An 18,194-nucleotide genomic window follows, 5' to 3' on the forward strand; every position below is an offset into this window, starting at 1 on the left:
AGAATATAATAAGATGTAAAATTCCAGTGAAAAAATGGGTCAGGTCTGTTGTTGTACGATTGAAACGGTTGAAATTCCATTCTATCCGTTTCATGAGCGCGTGCATATCTTGAGGAAGATTGAAGACAATCTTGAGAGAGGATACCACGATGATGCCAAATATTTAGTGACTCAGGTAAGTTTCTTTAAGAATCTAAAAACTGTTTGGACGTAGTTATGTTCTAACAAAACCACTTATCAAAAGGTGGTGCATTCACCTCTCACCTGTGGGGTCTCGAGTTCCATTCCTGTTTAATGTTCAATCTGGGAGTTAGCCTTGTCCTGACTTAGACCAGCTCAGACATTGTTTCAGGGTTCAATCTGAGTGTTGAAAATGCCGTTCCTAACCATTCTAAACTTCACTGAACATTTTAATCTATGAAAAGTGAGCATATCAACTTTCACAGAAACCACCAATACCTATGAAAACCAATAGTTAAAACCTCATTCACCTCATTGAAAAACAAATCTCCTTTAGGTAACTAAGATCATTGGAATTGTACTTTCTCTTGCTTTTGTTCCATAGCTATGCAAAAATTTACAAGTAACAAGAGAAACAAAGCTGATATCAAACTTAGGATTGGTGGATCTGTTACAATTACCAGATTTCCTGGTCGACAGACAGGCACACGACTTTTTACGAAGGTATTTGAACAGTTGTTGACTTTGTTCTCTTTTTTTCCTCCTCCTGCTTCTTTTCCTTCTTCTTTTTCTTCTTCGTCTTCTTCTTCTTCTTCTTCTTCCGTTTCTTTTTGTCCCTGGTCCTTTTTCTCTTGTTTCTCTTACATCGCTTCGTTCTCAGTCTTCCAGTGATCGTATTCATAGCTGCATCAATATTACATCCAAGCAATAATCATTTTGGTACATGTTCTTCTCTTCTCTTCAATATCATACTAATTACAAAATTCCAACCTTTATAGGCTGCAAGAAGCACTTTCTGACAAGAACATCCGCCATGCCGTCCACGTGTGCAAACACCTCATCTCTTACTTTAACTTCAAAATTACCAAAGATAACGAACACGACATCGATCGTGTGAACCGCAAAAGCCTCGCTTCAAAGAACCGTCATGAGGTCCGAATAACAGGCGTAAACTTGGCATACGAGAAAAACTTTAAACTAATTAAAGCTATGATATCAAGGAATCCTAAATTACGTAAGATTACTATAAGTTTTTGTGGCCTGACTACCAATCAAGCTTACCAACTCCTGGTCTTATTATCTAAAGAAAAACACCTTTATTATATAGGTAAGTATGTATGTGTATACTGTGCTTGTTCGGTCTTGTATTTGGAATCAAGAGTGGTATAGAGGCCGAGCGAACTCGCTTCTCACCTCTGGGGTCTTATGTTCGATTTTTGTACTATAGGCATCTTATGTGAATCTGTCTATACATTTGACCGACTCGTTGGGTTTGACTACGACAATTAGTCCTCTCGCAATCGCCCTCAATAACCCATTCGGTCTCAAGGACCAATTGATACAGCCATTCTCAATCACAAGCGCCGTTCTAGCGATTGTTTCTTTCGCACCGAAGTAGCTTTTGGTGGATGTCAATCAAGGCGTTTCCATGACATTCTATAGGCACGTGCCCTTGTAGCTTTGTGTTTTCCGACAATGTTCTGGAAACGCCTTGTGATTGACGTCCACCAAGACCTTCTTCTTCGCAGCAGAAAAAAATCCCTAGAGGGCGCGTGTGATTGAGAATGGCTGTAAATAGCCCAGAGAGTGTTTCAGGATATAAACAGGTTACTAAATTTAGAAATACGATTTCCAAAGAAGTATAATATTCAAGGGAATGACAAGTGGTTTTAACAAAAGACTAAATTACACTCTTTTTTTTTTTGACTTTTTCTAACCAGGTTTCAGGGGAAACGAACTGACCAATAGATTTGTAAATATTCTACAAACGCTTCTCGAAGATTCCAAAAATTTCCCAGTTCTCTGTTGGGTTCGAACTTAAAAATAACAACAGAATCAACTGGCTTCCAGAGGACCTTATGATCCTATTGCGCAAGAGGTGGCGAAAGAGGTTCAGAGATAGTAAATTTTGTAAACACGATAAAGAAGATGCAAGTATGATGGCGGCAATAGAAGCGGTTGTACTACTGAATGAGAGGATCAAACGACATGCTCTTGAACAGAAGGACAATCCTGAACAACAACAACAGACTACATGTTGAATAATATATGTTTTATTACTATGATTCTACATTATAAGGATTGTGATATTAAAGATACATGAACTAAATAATCTATAGTAGTAACGTTTTTGAAATATTCAAATTTCCTTTGGAGAGCTAAGTCTTTGATGTTTGCGCTCATACCTGTTTTAAAAAAGGTTGTCCAAGGTAAAGGAAATACGCGACGCGATATGTCCAGACTAAGATATCCAGGGCTATTCCAAGTGCATTTGCGAGCTTATTATTGTTTTCTTTGGCTTTCACCAGTTTAAGTGAATCTTTTTGTAACGATACTTCTACCACTAATATTACTAATACTAAGGTGTTGCTTTAGCATTTGATGAAAACATTTTCGACTATAATTATTTAGCAAACTAAAAGTAGCCAGTCGTAAAACGTGAACTGAACCTGAAAATAATGCAAAATTATACGCCAGTGTTTTGATGAGTATCTATAAATGAAGAATTTAGAATTCGATATCGCTAAAGGGTAACATAAACCCTATGCTTATTGTATTTAAAATTACAAATGATTATTTTTAATCTTAATTTTTTTTTAATTGCGTTTGGCAAATTCGCATGGAAAGCTTCACACACATAACAAAACCCCCTCCCCCTCCCTCCATGGTAGAGGCAACAATTGCATAACTCCCCGTTACATCACCCTACAATAAATGTCAACTTCCCTCAATGCGTGATACCTCCCTATCAAATTTCTCTAAATAACGTAACCCCATTATATAAATTTTCCAGCCTCCCATGCGCAAATAAATGAAAGCCCCCTTATCTCCCTCCACCCCCCACCCCCCTCCGACAAGCTTTTTTGAAACAGCTGTATAAGGACTAAGCTAAAAGCTCAATCTATCCTAATGCGTATTTAAGAAAGCTTGACAAATTCACTGTAATCAACCTCCCCATCGCCATCAGAATCCAACAATTCTACCAGTTTCTCAAGGTATTGATCTTTGATCACGTTAAGTCGTTTCATTCCTCCAACAAACTCTTCTCTTGTTAAACTGTCTCGAAACTGGCCATTGATATCTAACTGCTTAAACAAATCTGACGAATGAATCTTGTGTTCATGTAGATACTCCTTCAACAGATCTATCGGGTTAACTTCGCTCTTCTTAGACACAAAACTATCTTTCTTTTTACATCCAAATTCGATTTTTAACTCAACATCTTGCTTCAAACACGCTGTAATAAGTTCCTCGCATGATTTGTTGATTTGAATGTCGAGGATTTTTAGGTGTTGCAAAGCGCACCGCTTTTTCCGGATGCATTGTAATATACACTTGATTCCTTCACATCCTCCCCAGCCTGAATTATGACTCATATCAAGCACTTCCAACGTACTATTCCCATCCAAACCTTGACCAATGTTCATAACAGCTATATCACTTAATCTATTGTTACTGAGATTTAACTCAATTAAGGTATTGTTACGCTTGAATGAATCCGTAAGTTCCCCAGTCCCGTAGTCATCAAACCCGTTCCAAGACAGATCTAGTTTTTCCAGCACATCGTTATAGCGCAGACTCTGATTGATAGCTTCAGCACCCTTCCTTCTGATATTGTTCCAGCTAAGATTTAATTCTACTAATCCATTATTATAACTCAAAGCTGAGCCAAAATGCTGCCCAGAGATTTCCCCTAGTTTGTTATAACTCAGATTCAGGTATCTTAAAGATGTATTGTTCTCAACGGCATCTGACAAGATCTTCGAGTCCTTGTCAGTCAGTCCATTCCCCGACAAATCCAGTCGTTTGATCACAGTGTTTTCACTTAACGCTTCTGCAATCGCTCGAATCCCTTCTTTATTGATGTTATTGTTAGCTAGGTTCAGTTCTATCAGGGTCGAGTTTCGTTGCAAAACTTTCCCCATATACACCCCACCCCTTGGGCTAAGGTCATTGGATTCGATTTGTACCTTCAATGTAGTGTTGTTATTTACCAAAACAGAAGCAATAGCCTTCGCTCCGAGCTCTTTTAAATATCGATGGCTTATCTTAACCTCTTCCTGACCAATTGTTTTACTGAATCGCGATACTGGAGTCACGCCAAGCTTTTCACACACTTTCTCGTACAATTCATTATCCGTTTCTTTATTTAGTCCCAACTCGTCATCATCTTCAAGATCAGTATCCCAATGTGAGCTCGACACCGACATAGTCTCCATTAACTCATCTAGACTCTTTGTCTTCAAAGCTTTGATGGTTTGATCAGCTCTTTTGATTGAGCTTGATGCACTAGAACAAGGAGACCTTACAGCATGTGAGTGGGTTTTCTTATGGTCGTTCATTTTGTTTGATACCTCAGATCTCCGATTACTCACTGCACTAGTGCTGGTGCTTTTTCGTCGAGGCATTTTAATTCCGTCAATAATTCTCAGTGATAATTATTACTTGATATTAGTTCTTCTGTTTCGTTGACTGCGCGGGTTGTAGAAATCTAAACAAAAACAGAAAATATCAACAACGACAAAAATTGAACTCATTGGTTTACGAAAGAAAAAAAAAAAAAAAAAAAAAAAAAAAAAGGAAAAAACCGTGAAAACTACAAAATGGTGATGAAAGCTTTTTTCAAATTACTACAATATTTGATCATTTTTTGCTCCAATTTTGCTTATAAATCAGTCCTGAGTGAAATGGGGCCTTGTGAGATGAAAGTTTCATAGATTTTGTCACTATTATCATAATTTTTACACATGTATGTACTTGTTGGATGTAATGAATGTTCTTGTTGAATTTCCCTCTAACGGATAGGTACACCGCTGACTGGTCTAAGTTATCGAACTGTATTCTCGTCGATTCTGACAGAATTTCCTATCGTTTCCATTCGTTTGTGGATCTTCAGAACAACAGAGGACCAACAAAGACCACTCAAAACCTTATGAACATCTAAGAATTTAACAGCTTTTCTTGAGATCTTAGTATACCGCTTACGAATGTCACTACACTGCAAGCTGACAACCACAGGCCGATAAAACGATTCGAAAATTTTTTTCAAAGCGTTAAGTATAAAAAGTTTTCAAACTTTTAAGCATGAATATGGGTATTACAGTAGTGCCCGGTGCTACGAAGAGTGAATAGCACTATCCAAAGAAAAAATCTTATCCAGTAGATAAATTTATTGGATAACAGCATCGACTTATCCACTGGATAAGAATCTATCCGTGGGATAGAGCTTTTCACTCTTCGTGCAACTGGGCCTTGATGTTCTTGCTACATGTGATCATTTACCTACTCACCGCTTTCTTTTCCTAGTCCTTTGTATTACAGCTTATCAGACTTAACGAAAAGCATAAGTTACAAAATATTTATATGACTTTGTCGTTTCATGGTTTCTTCCTGGCATAGTTTTGAACTCTTTGGTTCTAGTTTGCAGCCTTGCACGAGGCGAGCTAACGTCCAATTATAATAGTCTCTCTAATTCAAACATTACCGTTTGTTTCCATGGTGATACTATTTATTTTTAAGGGTTCTAACAATAATCACTTAATCTCTAATAATCTCCAGAGACATATTATATTTATCTTCTGAAGTTGATCTCATTAACATTGATAGCTAAATAAACGATTCAAATCTCTCAGTAAACATCAAAGATAAAAGTCACGATAGCGCATTGATACAGATGGAAACAGCATATCACTAGATTAAGATTAACGCCTTACTCTAAAGCAACATGTAAACAAACTATCCAATGCAGCGTTAATACCTTTATTGAGGGCGAATAGGTGGCTCATGGTTGTTCACTTCGAAGCGTGATAGTAAGCCATTGTGTTCTTTGAGTACGTGCTAATGAGCTTTCTTTATCGGTTGGTTTTGTAAAATTCCATATCTCTTCTTAGCCATTTCAAGGTCGAGGAAAACTTGATCGAGTTGGCATTACGGTGCATTTTCCCCGTGTTAGATAACCTTCACCTTGTTTGGAGTCATTTTTACTCGTCAGATTTTTACTTAAGATTTTCTCATTTTTTTAACAACTCAATCCAATAATACTAGCGCTATTCTATATCCTATCATTTTCAAAAAAAAAAAAAAAAAAAAAAAAAAAAAAAAAAAAAAAAAAAAAGAAAAAAATTGAGAAAAAGGAGCAAAAGCGTGAATAGGTATAATGTTTAGGTCACCCATCCAAGTACTAACCTTCCTCAGACGAGCTTGACTCAGTATCTTGAACGACAACGATTTATCCACTGGACCACGGTTCCAGGTGAATCAGCATAACAATAGCCGTGAAAACAATGCACCAAATAGACTAGACTTTTTAACAATCAATTTTCAACCGATTCCGTGCGTGGCAGAGATGCAAGGGATTAGCCGATATGGTCTGGGGGCCGGCTGGTCTCTCCCCTGATGCTTCGGCTAGAACATTTTCTTGCGTAATTCGTACACCCAAGGGCAGAAGGATTTAATCGCCGTCAGGTCCGAAGTCCATACGACGCCTCAGCTCTGCGGATGTCTAGGGGGTATGGCAAAGTGGAGTCGTTTTTTTTTTTTTTGTTTTTTTTTTTTTTGATGAGTTCGAATCCCATCGTATCCACATAAGATTTTTCTTTCTTTCTTTCTTTTTTTCTTAATCAATTTTTTATTAGATTTTTATTCTTCAACAATAAGGCAATCTTTTTAGTGAAATTTTTTTTATTCCTAGTCGGATTGCTTATAAGCCTGTATAAGTTCGATCAGACATTATAAGTCATATAAGCAATATCGATCTGCGAAAAGTAGAACTACGCTTTCCTATCTTTCTTGGCAAAATCTGCTGACAAGAACATTAACTGCACTTGGATATGCCCGCAAAGGACTAGTGGGTGTTGCCGTGAAGACTTCTGGATACTATTGCACTATTATGGTGAATATGAAACAGAACATTGCGATATTTGGTCTTGTTGCGTCATGGCGCAAGATCAAATTCAAAAGTAGTGTCACATGCATAACGCTGTTTATTTTGTGGCCTAAAAAAGAGCAGAACCTGCAATTATTTAATGTTATGTAGAGAACACCTTAAGAGAGAAGACCGTCTTAGACGAGTTAAACAAAATCATTCTTATCTGTGAGCCATTCCATTATCTTTTGGCTAACATTGCGACTAGGCCTCTGTGCATGAACTTTATTCATTGTTTTTACACTATACATGTATAGACGAGACATATATTTGTTTTGTTATTTATTATCTTTATTAATATTAATTAATTGATACAAACATCAAGAGAGTGCTGCCCGCCTTACAAACCTGTCACCCTCCCCTCCCCCATAAAAAAGTAATGTAACTATTTAAGCTATACTCTCATTTCCACTTCAGTCTACCTTTAAGTCTTCCTCCCTCCTGTAGAGTAAAGAAGACGGGGAGGGTGGGGGAATAGGATGGGGGAGGGATAGGGGGTGGCCATGAGAGAAGAGAGGTACAAAAATAAAGTGCAATGCCCAAAAGCATAAATTTGACCTCAAAGATTTGCCAATGTGATTGAAGGATCTCTTTTTGATTTATTCTCTGATTCACTCATTATTATTACGAACTTTAAATTTGTTTATCAGCGCTTCCTAAGACGGCAAAAGGGCAACGCAAACAATGACAATAATCTTGGCGGTGTAATTTTAGATAATTTTATAGCCGTGTTCTTGCGGTTCTCAAATAGTGACTTACTGAGAAATAGCGTCCCTGCAAAACTGAGATGTCACATAAAGCCTGTGAAAATTGACCAGTAAAAATAAAACTTTTTTTGCCTGCTATTGCAATAAAAATATTAAATTTTTTTAAATTATTATGTCATTGTTATCAAGCACTTGTTAGCAGCCTTTTTTTTTCATTTGGTGGCCAGGAAATCCATAATTGTAAGAGGAAAATTGACACCTCAGTTTTGAATTTGTTTTTGATTCAAACAATATTTCTCAGATCAGATGTTTAGAAAATACTTTCCTTCCCCTCTAACGAGCTAACAGCTATTTCCATGAGCCAAATTTTGGTTTAAAGCGTACTACGTTCGTGAAAAGTTGACCGACTAGTATTTCTTCATAGAACGCCCTTTCTCGCTCCTGGATGCAGGCGGCGATGATGCCTGGTAAAGTTCTTCTTTTCTAGACGTTCTTCAGGTTTCTCTGGCTTTGCTATGTTACTTCTGCTGTCTTCCCCAAGGGACTGCCTTACTCCTTCAGCTGTTTTAGCCTCGACCGTGATTGGTCCAAATCCATGGTTATTTGTATCCACTAATGTTTCTCCTTGATCTCTGGGGATTTCATTCTCAGAATAAGAACCCCCCAAGGACACTCTCTCTTTCCCCAAATGTTCAGCATGGTACATCGCACGATCTTCATCATAGTCATCGGCATCATTCTCATCATCGTCATCATATATGTCATCATATCGAGGGTGTGGTCGGCGTAGTCTTCTACGGAACAAAGGATGTCGGCCATATTTCCTTCTGTGTCTTGGTGGCATTTCTTCATATTGTATAGGACTCGTATAATCAGCGCGGAAAGACATCGGGGCGCCTACATATACATTGGGTCTATTTGGTTCCAGAGGTTGTGGACCTTGGTATCTTGCAATAGGTCCACGTGGTGGCATCAATGGCATTCTTTGAGGAAATGTTGGCATGAGACGCATTTGATCTGGGGGTAACTGAGATCTCCCTAGAGCCATTGCGCTTAAATGCGCCGCACCTGCTTCATGTCCCTCGTAGTTATCAAACGGTGAGATATAATTTGCTCCAAGGGCACTAAAAGGCATCTGCTGTTGTAACATTGGGTTTACATTTTGTTCCTGAGCCGCGTCGTATAGTCGCTGTAGCCCCGGCAATGGTATTCTCATTGCTTGTGGTGTTTCATCTCTTAAAGCTGCTAGCTGTTGTACCTCGGGTTGTGGTGGCGCTCCAAGAATCATCTGTCGTTTGACCTCATTCACCAAGGCTTCCTGTAAAACTTGATTCAAGTCAAGACCTCCCTCGTCATCTGGCTCGAACAAGGCCTGCCTCTTTTTTCTCATCTTTTTCTTCTTTAATTCATCCTTCTTTTTCTGATCCTTTTTGCTTTCAACTTGTTCATCATTATTCAAAGTATCCTTGTTCTTTCTTGTAATGTTTTTGGACCCAGGGACGCTCGATCTACCGACCATTGGATTTCTACTTCCGGCCGCCATGTTTGGATATGGTAGCCATGGTAGCGTTGTTCTTGGTTGAGCGAATTGCTGCAGCCCTGGGTATTAATGGAATAAAACAGTTGAATAAAGGTTCGTGCAATAAAAGTTACCATTAATAATTATGCAATTTTAAAAATACAACGGAAGTATTTTTTCAAATTTCCTAAACAAAAAGCTACACGCGCAGCCGTGCGCTCTTCCCGTTTGTTGTTTTGATAACTAAAAGGAGATCGAAAGAACATACAGAAAGTGAGCGCGCGCGGTAGTTGAGATAATAGGGTAAGGCCAAATTTAAACTGCATCCGGTTTCTAAAATTAGTCCAACCTGTAATTTACATGGCGCCCGCCACAATTAGAAGTTTCCTCTCTTATTTATGCTCTCTTGATTTTACTTATTTGAAAAGACCAAAAACGCTTTTTAAAAGCTTTTTTTTCTTTTTGACAAGATTTTGTTCTCAAGACAAGCATTTTAACGCTTGTTTCCCAACCAGCAAAGCCTCCTTTAACGGACCTTGGGCTGAAATGATTTGTTATTAATGTGATATATATTAATATCGAAACTAGTAATCAATATGGGTACTCACCTGGTGCTAGTCCCTGCATCCCTGATAGTTGTCCTCCGTACATCTGCGCCAGCTGCATTAACGCGGGGTTCCTGTCAGTAACGCCATTACCGTACCCCAATCCAGACGAACCCAGGACACCACCGCTACCATATAGACCCCCAACACTACCCATACCCCTTCTAGGTAGAAGGCCTTCAAGTCCTGAGTAAGACTGCGCATAGGGAGTGTTGATAATAGATCTGCTGTAACCCTGACCCAACCCTTGTGCACTGGGACTAGCCGCTGACCTGTACAGCTCGTGGTTTATCTCCTCCTGAAGGAACTTAGTGATTGGGTCATCCTGTCTTTGTCCGAGTCCATAGTTTGATGATTGTTGTCCAAAATTCGAGAACTGTCCGTTGCCATTCATAGAGCCATACATTCCAAGTCCATTGCTTGGGATCTGGGACGCGAGGGAACCAAGTGCATTATTTGCCATGGGCTGACCATATCCTGCTAATGAGCTGTATCTATTGGCACCATATATACCCAAGGAGCCAAGAACGTTGTTCCGTGGAACTCCGCCTAAAGATGATATAAGGTTCCTAGCCAATGGAGCTCTGGTCCTTGGCATGGAAGCATAAGGCTGTACCCCATATCCAGAGGTCCCCAGACTCCCCAAACCCCCAAGACCTCCAAGAACCCCAAGGGTCCCTAGGCCCACCGGCTGATACATTTGAGGGATTCCAGCAATAAACTGCCTCTTGCGCGCGTTTCTACCCTTGTGCTTGTGCTTGTGTTGTCTTGGTATGGAAGATTTATGTATCCTGCTAATGCTATTGTCATCTTCATCCAACTCTGTTATCTGTGGAATGCCATTTCTTCGCGACAGTTTCTCGCCTTTTTTTGACAGCTCACTTCTTCTCGTGCCATCAGAATCGTATTTTTTACTTGGTTTAGGAAGTTTGTTTCTTCTCAGCCCAGAATAAAACCATCCATTACTCATCCCAAGACAGTACGGAAAACAGTGGCGGTGATGATGATGATACATGGCGGGCTCCCTGTGGATAATTGGTGGTGGCAAGTAATGGGGAGCAACATGAATAGCGGGATGGTATACGGGAATAGCCGGAGCCCCGGGTTTGGCTACTACTTGTAAAGATGCTGGTTTAGCATTGACTTTAACCCCGGCGGGATTGGCGTTGACTTCGATCTCTGCTGCTTTGTCGTCGACTTGAAAATGTGAAGGCTCGCCTGACTGGGTCACCTTTCCTTCTGGCAAAGCTCTCGCTTCGATTCTGGTACAAATCACCATTAATAAAAGGAATCTCAATCCTACGATCCTTCTTACAGTTGCCATAACTACAGCACGAGTTTACATAGCTTTGAGCATTTAGGAATTCCTTATTTTGACGAAGAAAAGAGGATATTTTAAGAGCAAACACGTTTGCTTTCGTAAATTATTGTCGACTGCTACTGGTTTACAAATCTAATGACTTCATATGGTTATTAATTATGGATGACTATTTGGTCTTTGGCAAGTGGTGTATTTACACGCTAATAAGACTTTATTCCTTTATTCTCTTTTGATTCTTCAAAAAATGTTCTGTGACTGAAATTCCAATTTTATTTCTAACTACAGTCCATGTACACCGTTAGCCCTGGATCTTTTAGATTCTGAATTAACTTTGACCGGTTAAATTGAAGTAATTCTTTATTCTTTTAACTAAATTTCCCACCTAAATTTCGTCAAGCGTGTGTGGCTCTGATATTTAAGTGAAAAATATCTTTTTGACATCGATTGTTTTTTTGATAAACTAAGTCATTGTTGGTTATAAAACTAAAATCAACATACGAGTTGATGGTAATTTTTAATACAAATATAAGAATGGAAAGCACATGGTATAATAACTTTTCAGCTATGACTCTCAGTTATACGTGAAGAAAGCTGTTTGCTTTTTGTATTCCCAGAAGCCTGGGAACGAATATGATCAACTTTCTTTATCAACTTTCTTGATAATTTTTCACTCGAGACATTGAAGGACTTGCTTATCTTCATGTCTATACACACCCTCTGGTGATTTCTATAATCCCCCACGCACTAACAACAACTCAATTGCAGTTTAGGGACTTTGATAACAAGGTTTTGTTTGGGATATCTTTGTATTCAACAGAGATGCAGAAGCTTGGGTCAGATGATTTATGTGAATGAATGAATGAATGAATGAATGAATGAATGAATGAATGAATGAATGAATGAATGAATGGATGAATGAATGAATGAATGAAGTATTGAAATAATAAATGAGTGAATTGAAAGATTAGAATACGATGGATGAATAAATGAATGAAGGATTGGAACAATGAATGAATGAATACATAAAATAATGAATGTATCAAACTAATGAAAAAAAAAAAAAAAAAGAGATTTCAAGCATAATTAGATTTGTCCCCCACTGGGCTCGATTTTCAGGTATGGCACTTTCGGTGCGCCTGCGATCCTCTGAATAAGGAGAGGCTTGGCACGAACGTAAACTTCAGCTGAAACTGGGCCTACCCTCTTCCCACCCACTCCATAAAGACGTTACATACGACAGCAATACTTCTTTTTACAATAACTTACAAATTTCTCGCGCGCTGATTGGTTATTTTTTATCATCAATAAGAGGACAGACAGTTTTTATCGTTTTTGTTATTGTAAAAAACAAATTGACATCAGATTTTTATGTGTCTGTCCTCTTATTGACAATAAATTTCGCCATCACATTGTCAAAGTAGTATGCGGATCCACTCGGCTACGCCTCGTGGATCCACACTACTTTGACAATGTGATGACGCAATTTATTGTCAATAAGAGGACAGACACATAAAAATCTGATGTCAATTTGTTAATCAAACAAAGCCATCTAATCACATTCAAACATTCAGCTTTAGTGATCATATAGGGAAATACAAATCGGAGGAGGGTTGGAAATAGGCAAAGAATACCGTTCACCATAAGGCTGTCCTGAATTATGAAAGTAGGTCATGGGGACAGGAGAGAAATCTGGTACATGTTTTGTTGTAAATGGAAGTTGGATGATGGAGGGGAGAAAGGTGAAGTATTAGTTTTGCAGATATGGAACATTCGCTTCCATGAATCAAAGCGCAAGCTCTTATGAACTGTTGGTTGTCATCGAAGCCACCTTGGTTGAATCATTTAACAAAACATTTGCAATTAGTTGCTTATGTCATGGCATCTAACTTGGCTGTCGTGTCTTTTTTATTTTATTTTCCTGAAAAAAATAAAACCAATAACCAAACCACCAACTTTTTGTTACAATCAGTTTGATGAAAGTATTTTCACCCCCAAAGCAGCCATTAAAAAAGTACACGCGGAATGTTATCATGACTTTCTGGGTGTGATTCCTAGGTGAGAAGCATTATGAATGCCCCCTTCGGCATTTGCCTATTCAAGCGAAAAATCCTAGGTTTCGGCCTCAGGTTCGCTGTACAAGTCAGTGCTAGACGGATTTTTTTTTCTTGGTTTTTCCGTACCAACGCGTCACCGAAGCTTCCCTATACAACATTGCCGTCCAGTACCAACAGTCGTCGAGGTAATTATTTGACTGTTTAACGTCATGTTTACGGGCTTCGCTCGATTCTTGGCATCGTTTTAAGATTTATTTGGCCGTGCATGTGTGTTTGGTCGTAGTTCAGTCCAGCCCCATTTTTGGTTTCGGAGTTCATATTCACTTTGCCATGGACTCTAGTTTTTCGTTGTGTTTGATATTTTCATGTCCGCGGACCCGACACGTGTGTTTGCATGGTTTAGTTTCCCTAGTAGTTCAGTCAAGCTTTGTGTTTACTGTTTAGCCTGTTTAGCTCAAATTTTTATATCTTCAAGCAGTCACCGCTTTACTCGCTTGTCATGGCTGCACCGTAGTTATTACGGTTACTAGTTGTTATGTATTTATTAAACCTGCACGTTAGTAGATTCGGCATAGTTAGATTTTAAGGGTTATGTATAACATGTTATGTATTACATGCTTCGTTGGTCTGGTCGTGTGTCGGCCTTTAGTTAAACTTGTGGTCTGGTCGTGTTTCGACCGTGTTTCGGCAGTTCGGTCGTGTGGCGACCCTGAGCTCGGTCAAATTTATTGTTCGGTCGTGTGTCGACCGTAAGGCCAACTGAACCGTGATCGGGTCTGTGTCGACTCAGATTCGTATTCTGGTCGTGTGTCGACCGTTAACCTATTCATGAGGGCCATCTACTGCCTTGCTGGACCAGAAGGGCAATCTAAATCAACCCCCCCCCCCCATAACCTGTTTTCGGACGGTTCCTGGTCCGGCTCGGCTAGCTTGTACATTTCCCTCGTTCAATTTTCACAAGTGTCAATTGTTTACATCTGCGTTTGTTTATGGAGTTATGCGTTCTGACCCTCTACGGCCACCCAAGCAAAATGGGATGCGACTGGGAGGGAAAGCCCACTAGCTGGGCCGGAATAATTTGCGGATACAAAAATTTCCGGATACGTGTGGACGGGGCCTAATTACCATGTGCTGTCAACCAGAGAGAGTCCGATTGAAATGTGAAATGAAATGTGAGATTAAGCTGTTGAACATTTTGCGCAAGACAGGAAATGACGTCAGTTTATACCAGCAACAAATAAAAATACAATCAAAAAAGAAATTTGTAACAATTCATTTTTTTGGGTCTTTATTTTTTGATTAGGAAACGTCTCACAACTATTTATGAAACAAACATTTCTAAAATCAGAAAAATAACTCAAACGTGTGGCAATTTTCTTCCTATTTCTTGGGTGTGTCCCCAGTTGTAACATAAACAATCTAAAGATCAATATATATCTATTATTTCTGTTCTTTTGGGAATATAAAAAACAATCTTGTTTACCACGAAACATGCTACAGTATGTTGTGGACGTGAGAAACTGGGGTCAAGTTTTGAGTGACGTCATAAAAAGGCTTTTGATGATAAGAGTTTGAGGGCGAATGTGATAATAACATTTGTTCTATTTCAACTTGAAATATTATTGATAGAGCTCGAAGCATTGCTTCGTTAATTATGTAAAGTTTTTACAAGGCTGAGTTGAACCGCCCTTGTTCTGTTGATGTCAATCAGCGTAATGCCTGCAGAGAGAATAATATGATTGGTTAATGTAAGAAAGTATATGATTGGTTGATAAACGAAATGATGTGATTAGTTAATATAAGAAGGAATATGATTGGTTAATGTAATAAATGATCGGTAAATCAAGAACGAAATGATTGCCTGATGTAAGAAAGATAATGATTGGCTAGTGTAAGAAAGGATATGATGGGTCGATACAAGAAAATATGTATAAGAAGAAATAAGATTGGTCAATGGATGAAATGATTGATGATGATGATGATGATGACGATGATAATGATTGATGATAATAATAGATGATGATGATGATGTTGATGTTAGATGATTACTTCATAATGGCTTCCATATTTAAGCTTTCTGATTGGACAGTGTATCTCTCTAGTGTTTTTTTATTGGTCATAAGCAAAAGCCATTTAAAAGTCATAGCGTTCTTAGAACACAGTAATTGTTGGTCTACTCACCTGTGCATATTGGATTAGTATTCTATATACCCAGCAGGGATTTCATCTCTTTTCGTAGTTTTATAGTTCTGGCCGTCATCTATTTGGTATTCTTCTCTTTCTGGGTATGATATATAAGATCTTGGTATATCAGATCTCATCGATTCTCCTCCCATTCCACCTCCCATTTGACTTGATCCTCCTAATCCCGCCATTCCATTCATTCCACCTCCCATTCCGCCTCCCATGCTTCCACCTCCAAGTGATGCTCCAGCGAGGTCCGACAGTGAGCTTTGCCCTCCTCCCATTCCACCGAGGTTCATTCCAGGATTATCCGTGAAGGACTGGGTTCCACCCACCTCTGGCCCTCCAAGGCTTCCCCCTGCAATGCCGGCAAGGCTATCACCATTATTTCCACCGTTGTCACTGAATGAAGGCGAGAAGTTATCACCTCCAAAACCCTTGCTTGACATGTCACCAAAATCACTGGCATGGTTCCCTTCAAGTGGATTCGAGTTTCCTAACCCGATGTCATTGAATCCAATATTGGAGTCTCCGTTGCCATGGTTTTGATTTGGATGAACGAAGATGACAGAGTCGCCATTGGGCCCAGAGTTAGCATTCGAGAACATTTGTCGTTTTTGGATTTTCTTTGCACCCTCCACTATTGCCCTGAGGCTGACTTTCTTTTTTTTGTCATTTTTGGGAGTTTTATCTTCTTCTGGTTCTTCTTTTGGTTCTTCTTGATTTTCCGATTGTTCTTGTTCTTCTGGTTCTTCTGGATTTTCTTGTTTCTTCTGTGAAGTTTCATCATTGTCTTTGCTACCTTTTGGAGGTTTATCTTCTTCTTCTTCTTCTTCAGGTTCGGGTTCCTCTTGCTTCTTCTGCAGGGTCTTGTTGTATTTCTTAGGAATCCTTGCTCTTTTCCATTGGCCATAGGGATGTACAATATGAGGCTGGTGAATGACAATCGGTGGTCGATGGTAGATAGTTGGTGGTGAGCTCACGTGGACTGCAGGGAAATGGTTGCCGGCGTTAATGATTGGTACTGGGGGACCTAAATGGACAGCTGGGACGTGAGGTCTGACATGAATGGCTGGGACATGTGAAGGTACATTAATGACAGGGACATGAGGGCCAATATGAACTGCTGGGACATGGGGACCAATGTGTACAGGGGGGTAGTGTGGTCCAACGTGGATAGGTGGCGTGTGAGGGCCAACGTTGACGGAGTGTGGGAAAGGATGCCATCCATACCATTGTCTCTTAAATCGTCCTGCTTGTGAACCCAGATCACGCCTAGATCTGTGGTAAGACCTTTGGTATTGACCACCAGGGATACCAGACCTTCCATAGAACCCTCCACCGTAACCATAACCAGGGTAGGCAAAGTGTGGCTGATGAAAGACAATAGGCGGTTGGTGATACACAGTCGAAGGGGATACAACATGAACTGGGGGTCCATTTAAGGCGTGGACCGCGGGAAGTGGTGGAGTCATGTGAACAAATGGTGAATGTGGTCTAACATGAAGGAGAGGGGCATTAGTCCCAAAATGAAGACTTGGTACCCTTGGACTAAGATGAACAGCAGGCACATGAGGTCCAATATGAACTGGGGGCGCATTTGGCCCAATATTTACCGGAGGACTATGAGGTCCTAAAACGGCAGTGTGCTCAAACGGATGAAATCCTTGTAAATGAGGATAGGCGATCACTTGTAGTTTCGAAGGACGGGCTTGTACTTTGACTCCTTCAGTGTCAGCGTTGACAACAAGTTCGGGTGGTTTCTCATGGACAGTATAACCATCGGGATTTCTTCTGATCCTCGCAGCATTTGACAATAAAAACAATGTCATAAACAGCCCCAAACTCCCAAGGGCACCCATCGTTTTTGTAAAAATAAACAACGTTGTTCTTTCCCTCTCTTGTAAACAACAGAACCTCAAGAGTCACAATATCCACAGCCAGATCAGTCTACGAAACTGCAACTCGATGATCTAACACAGAAGGAATGTGGAGAAATGATTTAATGTTTGGTCATTGAGAAAGACGTGGCGCTTATTTGTGTTTGAATTGGAGCGATTGAATGCTGGTCGGCTGGAACAATGACTGCACCTGCAAAAACCAATTGAACCAACAGGTAAAACCGTTGGATCGTTTCCTTTTGTACTCTGATCGCTTGACTTGATAGATTGAGGTCAAAACCTTAAACTTTATCAATATTGCAACAGGAGTTCCCTACACGATGAGTTTTAATCATTCACCTAGAAAATAATTTTTTCTCAATTTTCTTTCTTTCTTTACAAAATTAACAGGTCGAAGTAAGTCAGAAATATGCGCTATGATTACCAATTTTTAAGCAGGCCATAAAGGTGTCGATTGACTGAAGGTTTGATAAGGGAACGTCAACTTTTAGATAAACAATGTTTTGTTTTTTTCTAATTTATTAATAATCTTGTATCTATTAAGATGTTTTGTCTTGGCAATTGTAGGATTAAATTTTTTTTATAACAGCGTTCCATTTTCAGACACAATAGAAATCAAATCCGACAGGTCTTTTAGACAAAACAAACATTGTTTCGTAAAAGTAAAAAATAAAAAAAAGAAAACACGGGCACGTGCGAGGGGAGGGGTTCACTCATAAAAATATACAAACGAACAAACGAACGAACGAACGAAAGAATGGACGAACGGACGAACGAACGAACGAACGAACGAACGAA

General features: G+C 39.5%; 4 protein-coding genes across 4 annotated transcripts; 1 reads left to right on the forward strand and 3 right to left on the reverse strand.

Annotated features, from left to right (window-relative positions):
* Positions 1-34: 34 nt before the first annotated feature.
* On the forward strand, positions 35-2,270 carry LOC116292270 (leucine-rich repeat-containing protein 75B-like). Its single transcript, XM_031699551.2, is given in 5 exon segments — positions 35-175; positions 566-684; positions 960-1,288; positions 1,902-1,993; positions 1,995-2,270. Coding segments are annotated over 5 exon segments (909 nt in total). The 3' UTR covers positions 2,223-2,270.
* Positions 2,271-3,098: 828 nt separating this feature from the next.
* On the reverse strand, positions 3,099-4,589 carry LOC116292246 (uncharacterized). The gene has a single exon (XM_031699523.1). The coding sequence runs from the start codon at positions 4,587-4,589 to the stop codon at positions 3,099-3,101; it is 1,491 nt and encodes a 496-aa protein (XP_031555383.1).
* Positions 4,590-7,315: 2,726 nt separating this feature from the next.
* LOC116292244 (uncharacterized) lies at positions 7,316-11,360 on the reverse strand. Its single transcript, XM_031699521.2, has 2 exons — positions 9,940-11,360; positions 7,316-9,411 (listed from the first exon to the last, which is right to left on the reverse strand). The coding sequence occupies exons 1-2, from the start codon at positions 11,258-11,260 to the stop codon at positions 8,231-8,233; spliced, it is 2,502 nt and encodes an 833-aa protein (XP_031555381.2). The 5' UTR covers positions 11,261-11,360; the 3' UTR covers positions 7,316-8,230.
* A 3,222-nt stretch (positions 11,361-14,582) lies between these two features.
* Positions 14,583-17,451, reverse strand: LOC116292247 (uncharacterized). The gene is made up of 2 exons (XM_031699524.2): positions 15,493-17,451; positions 14,583-15,030 (listed from the first exon to the last, which is right to left on the reverse strand). Exon 1 carries the CDS (start codon positions 17,355-17,357, stop codon positions 15,507-15,509), a length of 1,851 nt encoding a protein of 616 aa, XP_031555384.2. The 5' UTR covers positions 17,358-17,451; the 3' UTR covers positions 14,583-15,030; positions 15,493-15,506.
* Between the last annotated feature and the right edge of the window lie 743 nt (positions 17,452-18,194).

Source organism: Actinia tenebrosa, unplaced genomic scaffold (assembly GCF_029948245.1).
Source record: "Actinia tenebrosa isolate PJP-AT-01 unplaced genomic scaffold, QUT_ActTen_1.0 PGA_scaffold16__25_contigs__length_10494907, whole genome shotgun sequence".
Lineage (NCBI taxonomy): Eukaryota > Metazoa > Cnidaria > Anthozoa > Actiniaria > Actiniidae > Actinia > Actinia tenebrosa.

What these genes read in the sequence shown, in the direction of transcription:
- LOC116292246 (XM_031699523.1), bottom strand. Translation starts at nt 4,589, where the DNA reads ATGCCTCGACGAAAAAGCACCAGCACTAGTGCAGTGAGTAATCGGAGA.
- LOC116292244 (XM_031699521.2), bottom strand. Translation starts at nt 11,260, where the DNA reads ATGGCAACTGTAAGAAGGATCGTAGGATTGAGATTCCTTTTATTAATG. An exon ending in GATGCAGGGACTAGCACCAG is followed by an intron (nt 9,412 to 9,939) that starts GTGAGTACCCAT and finishes ATTAATACCCAG; the next exon opens with GGCTGCAGCAATTCGCTCAA.
- LOC116292247 (XM_031699524.2), bottom strand. Translation starts at nt 17,357, where the DNA reads ATGGGTGCCCTTGGGAGTTTGGGGCTGTTTATGACATTGTTTTTATTG.